Source organism: Zootoca vivipara, chromosome 2 (genome assembly GCF_965207765.1).
Source record: "Zootoca vivipara chromosome 2, rZooViv2.hap1.1, whole genome shotgun sequence".
Classification (NCBI taxonomy): Eukaryota; Metazoa; Chordata; class Lepidosauria; order Squamata; family Lacertidae; genus Zootoca; species Zootoca vivipara.
In genome coordinates this window covers 80483108-80504837 of record NC_142584.1, presented here as the reverse complement: position 1 = coordinate 80504837, position 21730 = coordinate 80483108, and the positions used below count along the sequence as shown (strand labels likewise).

Genomic DNA, 21730 nt, shown 5'->3' with positions numbered 1-21730 from the left:
CAGATTCATACAGACAACCCCCCCAGGGAAGGGAGACTGAAGCGTTATTTGTTTAGTCATGGGTATGTTGATCTATGATTCGTATGACTACTGAAAGAAACTTTTCCACAGCCACTGTGATATCATTGGACTTGTCATCCAGAAGATATTTGGTATAGTAGGCTTCAGATTGATCCGGCCGATTTGCCAATAGTGGTTTAAATCAATAGTTCCCTAGCTTGATCATATTGTCCACAATGCAATAAAATATGCCTCATGCAGTCGATTTCCTGAGAGCATACACAGATCCTATTTTGATAAGGGATACCTCTCATCTGCCATTTAACACTTCTGATGGGAATGCATTTAATCTGGCTTTGGTGAAAAGATGCCAATATGTTGGTACAGACAAATTTCTAAGATAGACACTAGTTAAGAGTTTAGAAACTTTAATCTACACTAGTCTTTAATCTACACTTAGAAATCTTCTTTATAATTTTATAATTCTCAGAAATACTTACTGTTCATAAAAAGAAACTTGAGTTGTGTATAAAATTATGGGGTACCAACTGTAATATAATTCAGGAATTGTAACTAAGAGTCCTTTGCCTTTCATGTACTTCTACATCCCATTTTATTTATATTTGTTCTCTTACATTTCTGTATTCATGCAAACAGAAAAATGCCATATGTTTATAAATTGCTGTAAAAATGCTACCATCAACAGTCTTTATTTGTTGATAATTTCCAAGCATTATGTTTAATTGCCAAACAATATGCCTACACTAATGAGAAACTAATACAAGTATATGAATTTCTTTCCAAGACCGCTGCTTTTTGTGGGACCAACAGGTACTGGAAAATCTGTATATGTGAAGGACAAGCTAATGAACCATATAGAAAAGACTCTCTACTTTCCGTTCTTTGTTAATTTTTCTGCTCGAACCAGTGCCAACCAGACTCAGGTTGGTAAAACAAACAGCAGTGTTGCTAGGTACTTTAAAGATCTTGTGCATTAAGCCAATGACTCAAATTGGCCTCTGGGTAAATTAAGATGGTGAGTTGCTGGAGTTCCATTGGCCCCGCACTTTACATGACACTCCACCCTGTAAGTATTTTTTTTAAAATTAAAAGGGGGAGGGGAGAGGCAGGAGATTTAGTCTCGGTGTAGAAGATCCCGGGGCTTGAGCATATAGCACTAAATAAATACAGGAGGTACATGTCATGTGATTGGGTTTGGGTTTTTTTTGGCACACGTCTGAGAGACAATGGAGTGCACATCTGGGGTGAAGCGGCACTGAAGTGACCTCCCTGGGATACAAACCTGGACAGTGTGTATGGAGGTCTTGGGCTGCCCAGATGAATAGAACCCCCTCTTGGCCACACTGATGTGGTCCAAAGGAAAGCAGAGCAATACGCTTGGCACTAGCTTGGCTGCAGGAATTGCCAGAAGGCGCCATCCAACCATCTTAGAAGACTACCCTCTGAATTTGTGTACAGTTTACTCTAGCCCAGGCATCCCCAAACTCGGCCCTCCAGATGTTTTGGGACTACAACTCCCATCATCCCTAGCTAACAGAACCAGTGGTCATGGATGATGGGAATTGCAGTCTGAAAACATCTGTAGGGCCAAATTTGGGGATGCCTGCTCTAGCCCTTTCTTCTCCTGAAGTTGTCCCACAAGGAAGCAGAGGTTTAGGATCAGAGTTTTTCTTCTCCTAGATGGGTTACCTTCCCAGGTTGATGAGCCCCATCTGCCATGCATTTCCCTCAACAGCATGTGCAAAAACTGCCTTCTTGACCATTGGACCCACCCACTATTAGTCTCATCTACTCAAATTACTGGAGCCTGTCTTCGCATGTAGGGGATATTCCAGAAAACATTTTTCTCAGATGGAGACTCACCAGTAGAATAGCATTTTACCTTTGCTCAAAAGCCTTTTTGGGAGTTTCACCATATGAAGTAAAATATATTAGCTTTTCAGGTTGGATTATTCTTATAACCACCATTTTTTAAATAAATAAAAATTCATTAGGGTGAATCTGCACAAGCTACATTCGCAAGCAAGTAATGGGCCACTTTAATCAATCAACCTTTATTGGCATACATAAAGAAAACAGGAATATATGGGTTAATGGGCCACTTGAAAACAATAATTTCCCCCTTGCACTGTTTTTAAGCTTGAATATTTGCACAGCTGTTTAAGTCCTAGGGTTTTTTTTTAATCAAGTAGTGAAAGTCTTCACAAGAAGCACATGGAAAACATTTTCAGGGGAAAAAATGACTAATAGGGACAAACTGCTTTTGATGCAAATGGGCCCTTAGGCAGTTTACAACTGCATATTTCATTATATAATAAAATTGTCAGGCTGTTGTCATACTGCAGTTTGTATGGCTATCAGCAGGTGGCCATGGCAATTCCTGTGTGACAACAGACCAGCAGGCAGACAAGCTAGCAAGCATGGCTGGGGAGTAGGCAGCCCAAGTGAACTGTTCAAAGGAGGAGGAGGAGGTACTTCAGAAGTGCCTCTCTCCCATTAAACATGACTGGAGCAGCACTTAGCAGAGGATGGTGCTTCAGAAAGCACCAAACCCTGGTATTTGGTTAAGCTTGGGCAATGTGATGTGAGAGTAAAAAGGACTCTTTAGAAGCCCTGAATTTCACACAGTTCTGGTAAGCCAAAGTTTAATGTATCATGTGAATGCAGTCAATATAAATATAAACCTACCTTTAGACACACCTGTATTTATTATAGAATACATGCTAGAATTTGATTGATTGGATCCAGAGAAAAGCATGCATAATAAGCTGGCAGAAGCTGATTTTCCTGCTCGCTTCTCTCTCCAATAGATCCCACAAGATTCCCCTGAGGGTTGCCGAATGGGGTGGGAGGATGAAGGCATCCTTTAAAATCGGGCCGAACAAACTTCGAGTGGGAGGCAGTGAAGAAGTCGGCTTTCACCAACCCCATTATGCATACTTTCCTCTGGAAATAACACTGAATGTTCTTCTGAATACTGGTTTTAATCCTTAATAAATATGTTCTGCTTTTGAATTTTAGAACATTATCATGGCCAGACTCGACAAGAGACGGAAAGGAATATTTGGCCCACCTATGGGAAAGAAGTGTATCATCTTTGTGGATGATATGAATATGCCTGCATTAGAACAGTATGGAGCACAGCCTCCTATTGAACTTCTGAGACAATTTTTCGACCATGGAATCTGGTAACTATTCAGACTAAATTATTTTTATGTACATAGTTAAAAGAGAAGTGTCATTTTTATCAGTTTGCTTTTATGCAATGCATTAGTAAAGCTAGATTTGTGAACATTTGCCAAAACTTTATTTATAAGTCCTAGACTACTGATATTCAGAGCGTCCATCTCTAATTTCCATCTTCATCTAAGGTTCTTTTGTTGTTTTTGCAGATTCTAAGCTGAAATTAGTCATAAAAGTAAAGGAGGTACCCTATGTTAATGTAATGTGTTCATGTAATTATTGCTGCAGAATACGAACCCCATGATACTGTACATGAGAGATTTAGAGATTTCCAAGTGCAGAAGTACTGTTCCATTTATAATTGTCTGATGATCATACTTCCATTTCTTTCGAAGGTATGACCTAAAAGATACAAATAAAATTGTATTAGTTGAAATACAATTGATGGCTGCCATGGGTCCACCAGGTGGTGGAAGGAATCCAGTCACACCTCGTTTTCTGAGACACTTCAACATTTGCACGATTAATACCTTCAGTGATGAAACAATGGTCCGGATTTTCTCTACTGTTGTATCTTTCTACCTCAGAGCAAATGAATTTATCCCAGAATACTTCACAGTTGGAAACCAAATTGTCAGTGGCACTATGGAGGTACGATGCCAATACATACACTACATTTCTGGTTTACCTGCACAGGTAGAATATATAGGTGACTTCCAGGTGGGTCAGAGGGTCTCAAAGGCATATCAGTTCTGAAAGGCATGTAGCAGGTGTTTTTTTTAAAGAAAGGCACATGAAAAGGCTTCTGAAATTTCAGAGGGCAGTTCAGATATTAGACATGTGTATGTCTGCACATGCGCATTCAATTAAAACTCTTTTTCTTGATTCAAAAGTTCTTTTTACTGTTACAGATTAATTAGCCTAACTATAGACTAACCATTTAGGATGAAAGGTATAGCCATCTATCTGCCTATTCCTGGCTAGTTTCCAAGGGGGAATAGTTTCTAATGCTTTGCTACTTTCTCCTTTAGTTTGTTCTTCATGTTTCTGCTGCCAGTGGAAGGATCGCAAGACACTCTGACCTCTCTAGGAAGGGAATGCCAATGTCTGGGAGCAACCACTGAGAATCCCTTCTCCTCCCCACCCCCCAAATCTGCCTGTGAGAGTACAGGGAATGAGAGAATGGCCTACCCAGAATATCTCAGAACCCGGGCAGGTTCATATGGGAGAATATAGTCCCTCAGATAGCCTGGCAATAAGCCATTATGATGACTGCTTACCTTCTATATCTGCAATACAGTGGTACCTCGGTTTATGAACACAATTGGTTCTGGAAGTCTGTTCATAAACTGAAGCGTTCATAAACTGAAGCGAACTTTCCCATTGAAAGTAATGGAAAGTGGATTAATCTGTTCCAGGCGGTCCGCGGAGTACTTAAACTGAAGCGTTCATAAACTGAAGTGAACTTTCCCTTTGAAAGGAATGGAAAGTGGATTAATCCGTTCCAGACGGGTCCGCGGAGTACTCAACCTGAAGTGTACTTAACCCGAAGCATGGGTGTAATTGGTTCCGGAAGTCTGTTCATAAACTGAAGCGTTCATAAACTGAAGCGACCTTTCCCTTTGAAAGTAATGGAAAGTGAATTAATCCGTTCCAGATGGGTCCGTGGCGTTCGTAAACCGAAAATTCATAAACCGAGGTTCCACTGTACTGATATTGTTCAATTTAATGCCATGTAGTATTATTCAGTTCTTCATATATTATATACAGCTGTAGAAGCTCCAGTACTGACATTTTGGCAGTTTTCTGACATCTTATAGCACTTTAAGGATGTGTCGGCATAGAGGATATTTCAGGAATCTGATGCTCTTATTCAGCATCCAGTCTTCTGTGCTCCTTCCCTTTCATTGTAGCTCATTTAGGGCCAGTGTGGACATCGTCCCAAGTGCAGAGCAACAACAATGCAGTTTTTCTTTTAGATTCTGCATTCACATGTTTTCAGGGAAATATTCTACATGTACTAAACCAAGAGTGCAAGAAACATCTGTGTGCCCTAAGTATGAAAAGTAAGTACAAAACTTAATTTGAATAGTTTTGTTAATTTTTCTTTCAATCTTCAAGGTATATAAGAAGGCCATGGACAACCTGTTACCAACACCCGCCAAATCCCATTATACATTCAATCTGCGTGACTTTGCACGAGTTATTCTAGGCTGCTTGCTCATCAAGAAGGATTCAGTTTTAAACAAGCATACAATGGTGCGTCTTTTTGTACATGAAGTATTTCGAGTATTTTATGACCGCCTTGTGGATGACACTGATAGAGCTTGGCTGTTCAAACTAATGAAGGATATTGTGAAAGAACATTTCAAAGAATCATTTGATGCAGTGTTTTCACATCTGAGACAAGGAAATGCACCAGTGAGTATTCATATTGTTCATTACAAGATGATCGCTCTCTTTTTCTCTCCCATATTCATGCCTATTTCTGCCGGACTAGTTTTTTTGGAACCAGAGCAAAACCATACCACCTTGTATCATTCCATATGCAAAAAGCAATCCTGTCTGTTGGGGATTAGGAAAACATTGATATTATTTATGTATGTATATATAGATACATAAAGTATCTAAATTGCTGTTAATAAGTCTAGCAATTCAAGATGTAATACTGGATAAGTAATGCTGACTAATAGACAGACACACTACTGAGCTAACATGCATTTGTCACAGATGTAGTCAAGGCACTGGGCCGTTGTCATAGCAACTGGCTTGGCTGAGCTTGCACCTGTGATTAGTTCACCCATGGGGTGATTTATGCTATTGAAGGAAATTATCTCCTGCTCATGTCCAGTTATTTCAACAACACACACACACACACAACACACACAATTATAAAATAACAGACATTTTGGTAGACACAAATAAATAAGTAAGTAAGTAAGTAAATAAATAAATAAATTTATTTGAGACCATATGTGTCCCATATATTTACATTACGAAAACATCACATCTGGGTTGCCTGTGCCCATGGGGCCAGATGCAAAATGCCAATGACTGAAACAGCAAATATATATAATTGTATAATGTTAAGTTAGCAAAACAAAACAAAACAAAAATGAAAAGAGGAATAACTGCTATTGTGAATGTGCCGTGTGCTTTTTCTGTATATATTTAAGTTGTACATAGAATTGTCAGACTGATGCCTCTTACAATTTGATACAGTTACTGAGGGCCCAAATGGGTTGGGTTATGACTCCTGTCATGTGATGGAGACAGGAGAGCAATGAATTCTGGGAGGCAGGCTCAGTCCCCTGCAGTCTTTTCTCTCCTGCCTGGCGGATCAAGTCATTTTCTCCTGGCTCTCTTTGATTTTCTCTGTCAGGGAAGTGTTTCTACCTTTAACAGTACTTCATTTCTACTCCTTTTCGGTTCCCTCCTATATCCTTTCACTTTATAGTATTGCGTGCGTGTCCGTTTCAAACTTTACTTGTTTGCTTTCTTATCTCCACTCAGGAAAAACAACAACAAAGAAACAAATCTTTCCCACTTAGGTCTTATTTTCACTTTCCTTCCCATTCCCTTGCTTCCTCAAATTGACTGCAGGCAAGGTTTTTATTTTTATTATTATTGTTATTGTTATTTTGGATCCTTATCGTGCCAGAGGGGTTTTTCTCCAAAGTGACTGTTGGCCTCTGCAGCTGTCCTCTGCCATGACTGGCTCCTTAGCAACGGTTGCCACCATATTCTGATTGGATTACAAATTCTCTCTCCCTCCCTCCTGTGGATAGCATTCGTGCACTCCAATTGGGTGGCGCTGTGGGTTAAACCACAGAGCCTAGGGCTTGTCGATCAGAAGGTCGACGGTTCGAATCCCCGCGACGGGGTGAGCTCCCGTTGTTCGGTCCCAGTTCCTGCCAACCTAGCAGTTCGAAAGCACGCCAAGGCTCCCACGGTGGCTTACATAGTTCCTTTCTACTTATTTAAGCTCCACAACAACCCTGTGAGGTAGGTTAGCCTGAGTGGCAGTGACTGGCCCAAGGTCATCCAGTAAGCTTCATGGCTGAGTGGGGATTTGAACCCTGGCCTCCCAGGCCCAAGTCTGACACTCTAACTGCTATGTTTGTAGACTATATGCTATTTATTTTCTGCCAATAGGTAACTGAGGAAAATATGAGAAATCTGTTGTTTGGAGACTACATGAATCCAGATCTTGAAGGAGATGAAAGACTTTATTATGAAATTCCAAGTGTACAAATGTTTAGTGATGTTGTGGATTTGTGTTTGGATGAATATAACCAAACTCATAAAACAAGAATGAACCTAGTAATTTTCAGGTGCATATTTATTTATTTATCATGATTTATGTGGTACTTTGTTTTAGGGTTTGTATAGAATATTTCGCTTTAGAACTGTGGTATCTGGGGGTTCTTCTGAGGGTGCTTCCAGACAGAATTTTACAGGCAAAGCTTTATCAACTGACTTCTCACCAACTATTTGTACAACCTGCTGAAACACGTCAGTTGTTTCAAAAAGGCCATGAAAAGTCTTAGTAAATATCCTCTCAAATATCCACAGTGCCTGAAAGACTGTTTGCTTTAGAATTAAATGCACCTGAGGAGACACCTACTCCTACAACTTATAAGGTGGCAGCAATCTTTCATGTTCCGACCAAAAAGTCAAAATCCAGACTAGTGAAACTCCTTTCCATGCTCCCTAAGGTCATACCGTCTGAATCGGATAGCCCAGTTAAATATAATTAGTCAATGCCATATTTCAAATCTGGACAGAAAAGTTGTTGAGCTTTTTTGAGCTTTTTAAATTTTTGCCCAAACTTTTAAGGAAATTTGCACTTCCAACATGGAAGTCAGATTTCCCCAGACATAAAGGTGATTTCCTCCCGGACAATGAAAATACTTAACTAACTGAGATTCTGCCTCCTCCCCACAACATAAATCCTAGCTATGCCCATGAACTATAGTGTTAGTGCTGCCCACTTAAGCCAAGGTGAGGGATTATCCAAAGAGTGAGACAAATGAGAATACCCTCTGGGAGTCTGTATAACTAAAAGCACTAGATTTGTGATCTTTGTTTTTTAATAACGATGTATATATTTTTTTGTGATAGGTATGTGCTAGAACATTTGTCTCGCATATGCCGTGTGCTCAAGCAGTCAGGAGGTAATGCCTTACTTGTTGGAATGGGAGGAAGTGGGCGTCAGTCCATGACTCGGTTAGCTACATCTATGGCAAAAATGAATATATTCCAACCAGAGATCTCTAAGAGCTATGGAATGAATGAGTGGAGGGACGATCTGAAGGTAAAGGTTTATATATGTTGGTGTTAGACTGGAATCAGTAAGCTTTATATTGCTCAATGGCAGTGGCCACCGGGGGCGGAGAGCAGGCGCACTGCCCCCAGGGACGTGCGCATTCTGGGGGCGGGGCACGCCACGTGCAGGGGCGGGGAGCGTGTTTTGGGGCGGGGCGGGTATTTTGGGGGTGGGTCACACCGCCTGTGGGGGCGGGGCACCGGGTGGGCAGCCGTGATGGCGCCCCTGGGATCGCGCTGCCCGGCGCAGCGTGCCCCCACCGCCCCTATCTTCCCACGCTACTGCTCAATGGTATCTAATTTATTGGATGTGAACTATAACTTTACAGGTTGGGAGCCTAGGAAAACTCACAGGAAGGTGCAGTCTCCCTTTCTAGCCAAAGTGATTTTAGCAGGAATAATGAATTGGTTGTGGGGAAATAGTGGGGTGGACTCCAATCTGAGCAGTACAGTGTGGGGGAGTGGAGTTTACATACCAATTTCCCATGTTGTACCACCAGTCCTGGACCTGAGTGCTATTAAAAGGGGATTAAATGCAAGAGCAACTTGCTCCAGCAACTCCTGCCCTGAACATAACATAACTTCTTAAAGCCAGGTAGTTAAAAACCATTCATAACTATGAACTTCTGCTTGAAGGGATAAACCTCCCCACGGCTCTTGCTCTTCCCCTGGCAAGTAACTGGGATGTCCTTTCCCCTCAAAAGACAACTGATTTTTGCAGCAGATTTACCAATCAACTTCTCTGTTCTGTTTTTTACACAAATTAAACATTTCTGTACACCTAGCGTAGGCGTCGGCAACACATTTCATTAGGATGTGCACCCAGGAATTATTTTTTTAATGCAAGCATTTATTGAATACATTTAAGTACAATTATTGTACCTAAATATTTGTTGTTGTTTTTAGAGTCTTTTGAGGAGTGCAGGAATGAAGGGCTTGAAGACTGTATTTCTGATCACAGACACACAAATTAAGGAAGAAGGATTTTTAGAAGATGTTGATAGTGTGCTTAACACTGGAGAAGTCCCCAACCTTTTTGCAGCTGATGAAAAACAAGAAGTTATGGAGGTGCTATGATGAGAAATGCATAATTTACTACTTCTTATAAAGTATAATGTTACAATTAAAGTAAACATTTCTTTTTAAAAATATGTAAACCTACTGCTTAGAATTCAGTTCAAACTATTAATTTCAATGGATCTTTTCTAAATTAGTACAACCATGTCCTTTTTTAACATGAGTAGCTGATTATTTTTAATTGCCGTGTGCTATTTCCATTTAAAGATTAAGCATTAAAAAGGAATATTTCTTATGCTCATAATGAGGTCATTACATCTGATTAGGAGCTAACTCTTATAAACTAGTTTAACAGGCATGATTTTCTTGCATATTAACAAAGATTTCTGATATCTAACTCACAACTAGAAATATAATTTCTTTGTCTTATCCTGCATGGATTATAGTACTTATTTTTGATTACTTTTCAGAATCACATTTTAGATTTTTTGTAATTCTTTTTGATACATTTATTATCCTTTAGGGTGTTCGTGCAGTAGCCCAGGCAGGCAGTAAGCATGAAGAGCTCAGTCCTTTGGCTTTATTTGCTTTCTTTGTGAACCGCTGCAAAGACAACTTGCATGTTGTGGTAGCCTTCAGCCCAATTGGAGATGCTTTTCGCAACCGACTGAGACAGTTCCCATCTCTCATCAACTGCTGTACTATTGACTGGTTCCAGGTACTTAAACTATGTACTAAGACTTCAATATAGCTTCCTCAATATAGTCTGGCCTATAGAAGCTTGCTTTTGCCTCTCTTACATGTTCTCTCACATAATTATGTATGCTCCCATAGAGAGTAATCCAGCTCCCATAGAGAGTAATCCAGCTCCCATAGAGAGTAATCCATGTACATCTGTTACCAAGTCACAGTGATCTGAAGTGGTATCTGAAGAAGTGTGCATGCACACGAAAGCTCATACCAATGACAAACTTAGTTGGTCTCTAAGGTGCTACTAGAAGGATTTTTTTAATTTTGTTTCAGGTCACAGTGAGTTGGTAGGCACTTGTGCTATAAATATAAGGCTGCTTTTGTAAAAGCAAAAAAACTAAGAACTCTCCCCACAGCAAATTGTCTCAAAGCACAATAGTTTGTGTTATAAAGTGTGCCATTTGCAGGCAATCTGACATTCAACTCTGGGGATCTTTTGCTGTTGAGAGTTGGATGCACTCCAGAGTTTGGCACCCCAAGAGTTAACACAGAGATAAATCAGAAGTAAATCTGATTATATCAAAAGGGAATTAGCACGTTTACGAAAAATCTTAAAATCAATAAACACCATACTTAAGTAGGCTAAGTTTAGAAGAGGCTAAAACCTATGTAAGAGTTGTTCTTAAAATATGCCTGGAAATACACAGGAAAAACTGGGATGCAGTCAGGAAAAGGCAGTGGGGGATGTTGGTTGAAGGGGTAAGGTGGTACTAGAAAAAGAAGATTTGTGTTGACTGCTGCAGCTTGTTTGTCAGGGGAATAAGAAATCTAGGAAGTGGAGTGCAGACATTGACCTGCAGGAAAATAATATGAACCATTCCTCCTTTCCCGAACTGCTAGCAGATTTCATGAAGAACTGCTAATGGGGACATACTCATATTTGCTGTGCTATGCTTAATAATGAAGAGAATATCACAAGTAGTGTTTCTATTCTTTTGTTTTCCAGCCGTGGCCTGAAGATGCTCTTGAACGTGTGGCTATTAAATTTTTGGAAAAGCTTGTGCTCACAGACAATGAACGTCAGGAAGCTGTTCCCATCTGTAAACATTTCCATACTTCTGTGTTGTCCCTTTCTGAAAGGTAGTCTTTTAAAAATACATTCATAAAGCAAGCTGTTGTAAATAAAAGGGGGAAGAGGGAAATACTAGAAGAGTAGAGAAAAGTATTTTTATGTCTCTGATCAATAACATTAAAATAGCATTGCTCAACAAAATTAAAATCCAGAAATAAGCAAAATATTTAAGAAGTAATGCTTGAATGCATTCTGTAAGCCAGCTTTAGATTATCTCATTTATATGAATTGAATTTCCCGGAGTAAATAGACTGTGAGTAGCAAGAGCCGTATCCTCAACTCAGAATCAAATTAGAGGAAGCATGAAATGTGTCAATGGGATCTCTTGCATATTTTTTTTAAGCAAAGAGATGGAGAGATTCAGATAAAGATTATGATGCTGGAGTGTTGCCTCCCTCCTCCCCATATTCCTGATTTAGATCTCAGCCTCTCTTACACACGCATGATATTTGTGTATTTTCCTCTTCATGGCAAATCTCAGCTTCATAGGGGGATAAAGCAGGTAAATGGGCCAACGTGTTTGCTTCTCCCATGTACCACCTCAGGTAGGAATGGAGAATAAATTTAAAAACAACAACACAAGACTCTGTTCACAGATCCTCCATGTCATATCTAGTTTGACCCTTAGCTAAACTGATGGAATAGGTTTTGCTAGTGAGTCATTTTGTTATAGCTTTCCCAGATTGTATTTGTACAACAGTCTCACCATCCCTATTCAAAACTGTAAAAAAATATCCACCCCACTAGTAATAAATATCAGGAGTTAGGCTTACTCAAGGGAAGAGGAAGCCTTACAGATTTAAGAAAAAAAAGGGAGGAAGACACTTGGGAATTGCACAATCAGTAAGTAACACAACTACATTTCTAGAAAAAAAATGATTGTCTGAAAAAGCATTTAGTACCATAGCCTTGCAAAGTTTGACAAATATTCAGATAATATCAGATGCTCAATGAAACAAATAGATCCTTCCGTTTAATACCCAGTAGAGTGAAATACTTCTTTCTCACTCCACAGATTTTTGAACCAATTGGGACGACATAATTACGTTACTCCTACCTCCTATCTTGAACTTATTGCTTCCTTCCAACAACTTTTGACTCAGAACCGAGATAATGTCATGAAAGCAAAGAAAAGATATACTAATGGCTTAGATAAACTAGCTTTTGCTGAATCTCAGGTATGTCCATTGTAACTAAGGTTGCTTACCCATGCCTGGTTTTCATGTAGTGTGAAGCTGTGATTTGTTCAAGTATTGGCATAAGCTCACCCCATCATCACCCTACTTGCTATGTCCTTGCAGCTTTTCAGCTGCTCTGGGCAACAGCCAAACCATACCATATTATTTCATTGCCCCATTAAAAGAACACCCAATGGTCTCTCAAGTCAAGAAGCTCCTTATCCTTTCTTGCCACTATACTGGAGTTAAATTTCTTTTTCCTATGTAAAACACTTACTTTGATAGAGATTCCTAGATTGTGTATGCTCTAGCTCTGAGTTGCCTGTTTGCTAGAATCCAGAAAATGTAGCGCCAGTTTGTTATGTGAAGGTCTGCTGAATGAAAAGCTTAGTTGGATTGATTGCCTCTTCCTCACTGTTCACTTCCTCTGAATGTCCTGAGTGCCACCATATTGTAGGGCAAGTTTTTGATTTCTAATGCAATTGTTGAGGTCCATCAGAAGATGTTGACATTGTTCAATTGACTGTTCCTCCTAGTGCTTTTCCTCTCCCAATGAGAAAATAGAGGAGCACTGAATACTCCTGGCCTGTGGTGCATGTTGTTAGTGGATATCCTTGGAAATTGCTCTTCTGGGGGTGTTATATGATGGATCTTGGATTGACCTTGAGCTCCAGATTGATTTGATGCTTATGTGTGGTCATTTCTGCCCATTTTGCGCTACCATAGAACAGCCAGAACAAAAAGGGTACCAGTGTGAGAATTCAGGGAATGCCACCTCCACTCCCCAGTCTTCATAGAATCATAGAATCATAGAGTTGGAAGAGACCACAAGGGCCATCCAGTCCAACCCCCTGCCAAGCAGGAAACACCATCAAAGCATTCCTGACAGATGGCTGTCAAGCCTCTGCTTAAAGACCTCCAAAGAAGGAGACTCCACCACACTCCTTGGCAGCAAATTCCACTGCCGAACAGCTCTTACTGTCAGGAAGTTCTTCCTAATGTTTAGGTGGAATTTTCTTTCTTGTAGTTTGAATCCGTTGCTCCGTGTCTTAAGTGATTGCAAATTCTTTCTGGAGATGTTGGGCCATTATGTGAGAGGAAACCCTTGAGACAGCTGCTCTGGGTGTTGCCCAGGGAAAAGGAATGTTTGATAGTGGTAGCATTTGCAGAGTTGTCCCCTGTCCCAGCCCAGCAGTTCAGGGGTGGGAGAAAGTGTCTTCCTCAACTTGCCAGAGATTCCCAGTGAAGGTGATGAGGTTTGCCTGGATGTTGTTTCTGTGGTTGGCTTGAGGCACTTTCTCTGATGAGAAACACTGATGCTATTCTCTGCAGTGTAGTCCAGAATCCCAACTATCCAGAAGGGTGGTGAGGAGATGTGGGTGGGGCACTGCAGCTTCCCAGGCTTCCCAAAACAGATTGTTGCTCATGTTTAACAAGAGCAAGAAGGAAGGGGTGAGGCTCAGGATGTGTGGTGTGGTACAACCATAGTTGCACTAAAACAAGCGACAACTTAGAGAAAACACAGCAGGTAGCCTGGTTTGTTTTGGCCTTTGTTTTCATTTATTTGTTTCTGTGTACTCTGTAATTTGCTCCTAAAACTTGTTGATTGTGTTGAAATTAGTTTTATTCTATCTTTAGAGCATATTATATTCTGTACTCTCTTCTTATTTTTGTAACTGTTTGGATATTTAAATGTAAACAAGTCTAAAAATCTTTCAAATGAAGTAATAAATCATGTTGTCTTATAATACTTTGCTAATGGCACTATCCAATGTTTGTTCAGAAGTAAGGCCCATAGGGACGCAGGTGGCACTGTGGGTTAAACCACAGAGCCTAGGGCTTGCCGATCAGAAGGTTGGTGGTTCGAATCCCCGCGACGGGGTGAGCTCCCGTTGCTCAGTCCCAGCTCCTGCCAACCTAGCAGTTTGAAAGCACCTCAAAGTCCAAGTAGATAAATAGGTACCGCTACAGCAGGAAGGCAAACGGCGTTTCCGTGTGCTGCTCTGGTTCGCCAGAAGCGGCTTTGTCATGCTGGCCACATGATCTGGAAGCTGTACGCCGGCTCCCTCGGCCAGTAAAGCGAGATGAGCGCCGCAACCACAGAGTCGGTCACGACTGGACCTAATGGTCAGGGGTCCCTTTACTTTTACCTTTAAGGCCCATTACGTTCACTGGGACTTCCCTAAGTAAGTTTTTCTTAGTGAAAAATTAAATGCTTTATTTATCTTTCTCCCCATTTGCCATACTTTAAAACAACTCATGGAAAATTGCTCTTTATTTTAGGTTGGTGAAATGAAGCAAGAATTAGTTGATTTGCAGCCTAAGTTGGAGCAGGCTAAAGTGGACAATGCAAATATGATGAAGGTAACATTTCTGCTCCTAAAGGTGCACTGTGTGCAGTGCACACAGTGCTCTAAATGATGCTGATGTAGCTTAACTGGGCATCTAGCAAAGGGCAGCTGGGGAATGTCCAATTTGTTTTATTTCAATCCAGTATGCTATTTGTTAATTAACAGGTTAGGTCTAGATTTCTACACACACATGCACTTTTAATGAAATATCAGCTGCAGCCCTTTTTGTAATAATTTCACTCTACCACACTACACCCCAGGGAGGGTGTAACTACAAAGTGTGCCTCTAGCTGTATTATATCAGCTGATTGGAATCAGGGCTTAGAATTTTATGTAAAGTTCTCCTTTATAACATCAATTCATCTTTTCTAAAATAATAGCTTTTCTGAATAAACTAACAAAGAAATCTGATGAAGCTATATAGTATAGGATTATTCTACTACATGGAACATTTCATTTCATGTCTTCTTTCTTTAGATAATTGAGAAAGAGTCCGCAGAAGTTGAAGCAAAAAGCAAAACTGTAAAAATAGATGAAGAGCTTGCTACAGAAAAAGCAACAGAAGCCACAGCACTGAAGAATGAATGTGAAAGTGATCTTGCAGAGGCCATTCCAGCCCTAGAGGCAGCACTGTCTGCACTTGATACACTGAAGGCAAGTTAAATAAATAGAATAAGAGCATGACCTGGAATAGCATTATTTTGATATGGATGAATTGAAGGGGAGGTCCCAAAGCTTAGCAGTAGAGTACATATTTTGCAGGTAGAAGGTCCCGTTTTCATTCCCTGACATTCTCAGTTCAAGGATCAGGTAGCCTGTGATTGGAAAAACCTCTCCCTAAAGCCCTGGAGAGCCATTGCCAGTCAGAGACAAACTGCAGGTTATGTTAATCACTAGGTTTGCCCCTGAATACAAAACAGATTTCTCCCCCAACTAATCAGCATGAAGATTCCATTCTTGTTTAGGACACTGGTGTGTGGGATTGGGGACTTTAACCCTTTGGTCCCTGCTGTCCGGATCAGACATTGCCATCCAGGCCTGTTGTTTGCATGGTGGTGGTGGTGTTGGGGAAGTTCCTATCGGGAGTGAATGGGGCTTTTCCCCGTACAAGCCCAGGTGATCAATGTATCAGCAGTTTGTAGAGTTAACTTCTTGTAAAGGGTTCAGCTTAGCTTTACTCTTTTGCCTGCTCATATTTTAATATCTGAAGATAAAAATGAATTAATTTGAACATGGATTTCTAAAGATCCTAGCCGCTATATGTTGGCTTATTTATGTTATATGTTGACTCATCATATTATTAGGTAAATCCTAGATATAGGTGAAAAAATTCAACATTAGTTGCAGTGCGTCTATGTGCACAACATGAAGACTGATTTTGTTTTAATATACAGTGGTACCTCGATTTACGAATACGATCCGTTCCACGGCGCTCTTCGGAAGTCGAATCCTTCGTAAGTCGAAGCGTCCGTTTTGTGCTTTGCGCATGCGCAGACCGCGCCCCCCGCTTCTGCGCATGCGCAGAACATGCGCACGGCAAAAATACTTCCGGGTTAGCAGACTTCATAAGTCAAAATCTTCGTAAGTCAAGGTACCACTGTAACATGTTTTAAGGCATTATATAATGTAATAGAAGTCAATAATCTATTTCATTCTAGCCTTCAGATATTACAATTGTGAAATCAATGAAGAATCCACCATCTGGTGTTAAACTTGTTATGGCTGCCATCTGTGTCATGAAGGACATAAAACCTGAAAAAGTTGCAGATCCTTCAGGGATTGGAGGAAAGGTAAAAACGCTGACAGTAGAACAACAAATATCTAATTACAAAATTCCTAGGATGTATAAAGGGAATATTTTTGATCTTCAAGCATGGAAGTTTTACTTCCTCACGCGCGAAGCTTCAGCTTCCATCATACTGCTCAAAATCTCATGGAAAATGTGAATTAGATTGTTAATTAATATCTAAATAGCTCTTTAGAATCTTTTGTATTTTCTTATTTTCCTTTGTGTTGAAATATTTTACATACTGCTTTAACTTTCTTTTAAAGATTTTAGACTACTGGGGACCTAGCAAAAAGCTTTTGGGTGACATGAATTTCTTAAGAGATCTGAGAGAGTATGACAAAGATAACATTCCAGTAAGTTTCGTATGTATGTTCTTATTTGCTAGAGTCAGTGTGAAAGTGGTTTCCTTCCTTCCAGTTTTCTTTTTTTATGACATTTTTTATTAATTTTTCAGTTTATACATCTCAAAAATAAACATTTTACATAATACCATGTAACAATTGACTTCCCTCCTTCTCCTTTCATAGTTCATTTTATTTATCTATCATTACTGCATATTTTACTATAGCCAATTTAGTACATCCTTCAAATATTTACCATACTGTTGAATTTATCTAAAAGCTACCAGCGTTTAATTGTACACAATTATTTTCTAAATATTCAGCAAAAAAAATTCCGCTCCTCTTTGAATAAAGATTCTTCTTGCTCTCTTATTCTATAAGTTAAACCTGCTGCTTCCGCAAATTCTATCATCTTAAGTTGCCAATCTTCCTTACTAGAGATCTTGCTCACTTTCCATCTTTGGGCTAGCAAAATTGGAGCTGCCATGGTTGCGTACATAAATAATGTGGTAAACAGTGGGTCATCCTGGGGAAACAGCAGGGCAACTAAAAAGCTTTTGGGAAACATGGGACAAGCTTTTGGGAAACATGGGACAAGTGTGGTTGTGCATGTACTCCCTTGGTGCATGCATTAGCAGAAATTGAATTATTGGATCCTAAATATAAATGTATATTCAACTGTATGTAATGTATTTTTCATATAGGTATCTGTGATGCAGAAGATTCGTGCTGAATATCTAACAAATCCTGAGTTTGATCCCCCTAAAGTGGCTAAAGCATCCTCTGCAGCGGAAGGTTTATGTAAATGGATTATGGCAATGGAAGTTTATGATAGAGTAGCAAAGGTATGATTATTTACCTTATTTTTTCTCAACATTGAAAATTATCACATAATGCTAATTTATCCTCTAGGACAGGCACCCTCAAACTGCGGCCCTCCAGATGTTTTGGCCTACAACTCCCATGATCCTTAGCTAATGGGACCAGTGGTCAGGGAAGATGGGAATTGTAGTCCAAAATATCTGGAGGGCCAAAGTTTGGGGGTGCCTGCTCTAGGATACTCACATACAAATCTGATGTATACTGCATCTAAACATAGTGGTTACCAGCCATGGATAGACTTATCCTCAGTGATTTGTCTTATCCTTTTAAAGTCATAGTGTACTAACCCTAGAATGGGCTGAAAGTGCCTGAAAGATTCTACTACTGAGCAGTGGCGGAGCATAAAGAAACGCTGCCCAGGGCGGGATGCGCCCCTGGGGTGTGTGGTGCAGAAGGAGCCCCCTGCGGCTCGCCTTGCAAAACAGTGCAGGGGGTACACTTGCATGCCACAGTCCAGGACAGTGAGTGGCAGCATAGCCACCCACCCTCCTCTCTCCATTGGGTGTAGAGAAGCAACAGCTCACTCTGCCCCTCAGGTCAGGCTTGACCCGGGGGTGGAGCTGTTGCAGCTGGGCACCTTGCATGCCTGCAGCCTCTCTTCCCCTGGGTCAGGGTTGATCTGGGGTGGAGCTGTTGCAGCTGGCGGCTTCTCTCCACTGTGGTGGAGCTTTGTGCAGCACAGCTCAGCCAAGGAGAGAGGCAGCAGCTCTCTGCTGCCGACTCTCCATTCCGCCCTGGGTCAGACATGACCTGGGAGCAGAGCTGAAGCGCAGCTGCGTCTGGGCACTAGGAAGCTTTCTGGGCAGCTCCCTCGCACGCTGGAGTCTGTTGTGGGGGCGCCTGGTTGTGCCCCTTCCAGAAAATGCACCCAGGGCAAAGCCCCGCCCCCAGCCTGCCCGCTACAACTTTGCCACTGCGGGGTGAGTAGATCTTGGTCTTCCCAGTACCTGAATGGAAAGCTGGTTGGAAAGCCCATATACTCTCTGAGAGGAGGGATACAAAAGTGGCAAATAGACAAACAGAAGGAAATAACACACTGACCAGTTAGCTGCCAGAACCCCTTAAAATCCTGCATATGATTTTTTGTCCAGTATACATTTGCCATAATAGGCATCTAGGTGAAAAAGGCCCAAGGTGCAGTATGCAATTAAAAAGTAAAATTGAATTTATTTCCAGTGTAACCAGAGTTTACAGAAAATTTAAATGTAGAAGCTAGCTAAAGAAGAAAACTTAATTTTTCTTAGGGCATAACTCTTAACCAAATGCCCCGTGCATGGAAGCAAGCAATGTAACCCACTTACCTGAGAGTAAATCCCAGCCAGATATACCGATTTCATGTATTTTTCTAGATTCATTTTATATTACTTTATCACCCCTAGTAAAATTTAGTAAAATTTATCAAATGTATCTAATAGGTGGTTGCTCCTAAGAAAGCCCGTTTAGCAGAAGCACAACAGTCGTTGGCACAAACGATGGCATTACTTAATCAGAAAAGAGCTGAACTTCAAGCAGTTGAAGACCGTTTGGAAGCATTGCAACAAACCTTTGTTGAGAAAACTGAAGAAAAAGCTAGGCTAGAATTTCAGGTGGACTTGTGTGCTAAAAAGCTGGAAAGAGCAGAAAAGCTTATTGGAGGACTTGGTGGAGAAAAATCAAGGTCAGATGAAAATACATTGTACCCATTCTAGCAAGAACTAGATTTAAGACACACATTTTGTATAAAATAAATTATATTTAGTAGAATACGCAGAAACGTTTTAAAATGAAAAAGTTAGCTTACATAAGTAAAAGTGTCCCCAAACATTATCTGTATTTCAATTGTTTAAATAACATACAACATGATTTTTAAATAAGATACAAATGCCATTTGTAATTCTTATAACAGCTCTCATGTAACTGGAATAAATGCTGATGAAATAGGCCATTTTTAAAACCTAATTTAATATTGTGTTTCCCCCTAGGTGGTCTAATGCAGCAAATGACCTTCAAAACACATATGATAATTTGACAGGAGATGTCTTGATATCAGCGGGAGTGATAGCTTATCTGGGTGCTTTCACTTCTGGATTTCGACAAGAGTGTGCAAAAGATTGGAGCAAGCTATGTAAAGTAAGATTGTGTGAAACTAGTAGTTTGCATCCAGTGTGCCATGGCACCCTGGGGTGCTTCGAATGATGGTCAGGATGCTGCAGGCAACACTGGCCTCTGTCCCTCTTTCATTCCCTCCTTCCACTGATGCCCTCTCGCATCTCTGCCTCCCAGAGGCTTGCACATCTGTTTGTTGCAGCTGCCCTGGCTACAAGCTCCCCAGGCGAATGATGCCTCTGGGGCTGGCCAGGGGGGTGCTTCCCAGCCCCCAGTGGGGCAGTGCGAAGAGGTACCTCTCTTTGGGGCGGGGGGGGGGGCAGCTCCTAGACCAGGAGCGGTAGCTACAGTCGCCCAGAGGACTCCCAAGGAGAGGAGAGGAGAGGAGAGGAGAGAGGAGGCTGAGGGGAAACTCCACAAGGGAGGGTGTTCGAAAAAGGATGAGAGGCTGCCAGTTCTACAGGCAAGGGGTGACACAACTGGGCTCCTGAGCTCCACAGGGATGCCGCAGAAAGAGTGTAGTTGGTCGAGGCAGTCGTGGACCCATAAAAGTTGAAAACCTCTGTGTTAGAGTATTGTTACAGTATTAATCTCCAGAACTAAGTCCTCTCCTAGTGTTGGCTCTTTCAGTAGATCTCATATCTATGTACAGGTCAGGGAACAGTGAAATGTATTTTGCTGATTATGGTGGGTGAGTTTCAAGTGTTTATGGGGATTTTTAAATTAATGGAATTAAATAATTATTGGTGGCTTTGATAGGAGTTCAGTGTAGCACTATGACAATTGTTACATTAGTGCAAACATTTCAGCTTGCCAGATGGAATGATCTCTCCCTCTCTTTCTTCCATGTACTATTTTGGAGGCTTTTCCAGCACTCCTGAGTCAATTTGTGGGGGGAGGTAGAGGTGATAGGGGGAAGTCCTGTTGTGCTAGTAGAAGTCTATGAGCAGGACTTGTTAGTTGAATCTTGCCCTTTGAGTTGCATCCATTGCTAGTGCTGCTTTGAGTAGATCCATTAAAAAGATTGAACATGACTAATTTAGATCCATTTATTTCAGAGGGTCTACCGTAAGAAGGACTAACATTGAATACAACATATTGTCTCTCACTTTGCTTTCTTGTTGATTTAGTGTTATCTGAAATGTTTGGGTATACTTTTGCTAGGAATATGATTGACTTGTCAACAGATGGAAACAATATAAATAACTGGAGGAAAAGTCAGCAGCTTTCAAGAATGTATGGCCAAGTTGTATGCAAGGATCCCCACTTCCTGGGCCACTCTTGTCAGTCCAGGGAAACACACTCAGTACTTCAGTAGGTTTCAGGCATTTTAATGTGGTTTTGTGGCTTTAGCCAAAAACAAAACAATCCCAACTCAATCCCAACAGTACCTTTTAAGAGCTTATTAGCCAGAACATATTCTTAAAAGTTGGGTTGCATTCAGCTGATTCTCCATTCTTAGACGTCTCTTCAGTTCAGCGGGTGTTTCTGTTAATGGAAGTTGGGAAGCCCATTTTTGCAGATTCTCTCTTCCGCAGCCTCCTGTGCCCCCCCCCAACTGCTCCAGTGTGGTTGGGGACCCATTGAAACATGGTGGGAGAAGGTGCCAGGGAAGGCTGCAAGGGCATTTGTGAAAATTGCCCCTTTCCTTAGCATTCAGAGGAGCCTCCACTGGAGCCAAGAGCCTACTATGCATAATTGGATATAACTCATTGTAGTGACTTGGAAAAATA

General features: G+C 40.9%; 1 protein-coding gene across 1 annotated transcript in view; it reads left to right on the top strand.

Moving 5' to 3' along the window:
• The window catches only part of DNAH12 (dynein axonemal heavy chain 12), a 91609-nt gene that overhangs the window by 46859 nt on the left and 23020 nt on the right, over window positions 1-21730 (top strand). Inside the window, exons 38-54 of the mRNA XM_035106374.3 lie at window positions 806-944; window positions 3043-3209; window positions 3600-3855; window positions 5326-5625; window positions 7360-7538; window positions 8329-8521; window positions 9439-9600; window positions 10073-10267; window positions 11246-11379; window positions 12387-12549; window positions 14833-14913; window positions 15378-15554; window positions 16559-16690; window positions 16953-17042; window positions 17735-17875; window positions 19328-19569; window positions 19874-20021. Coding sequence (XP_034962265.3) covers window positions 806-944; window positions 3043-3209; window positions 3600-3855; window positions 5326-5625; window positions 7360-7538; window positions 8329-8521; window positions 9439-9600; window positions 10073-10267; window positions 11246-11379; window positions 12387-12549; window positions 14833-14913; window positions 15378-15554; window positions 16559-16690; window positions 16953-17042; window positions 17735-17875; window positions 19328-19569; window positions 19874-20021 — 2899 coding nt within the window. The remainder of the gene's footprint in view (window positions 1-805; window positions 945-3042; window positions 3210-3599; window positions 3856-5325; window positions 5626-7359; window positions 7539-8328; window positions 8522-9438; window positions 9601-10072; window positions 10268-11245; window positions 11380-12386; window positions 12550-14832; window positions 14914-15377; window positions 15555-16558; window positions 16691-16952; window positions 17043-17734; window positions 17876-19327; window positions 19570-19873; window positions 20022-21730) is intronic.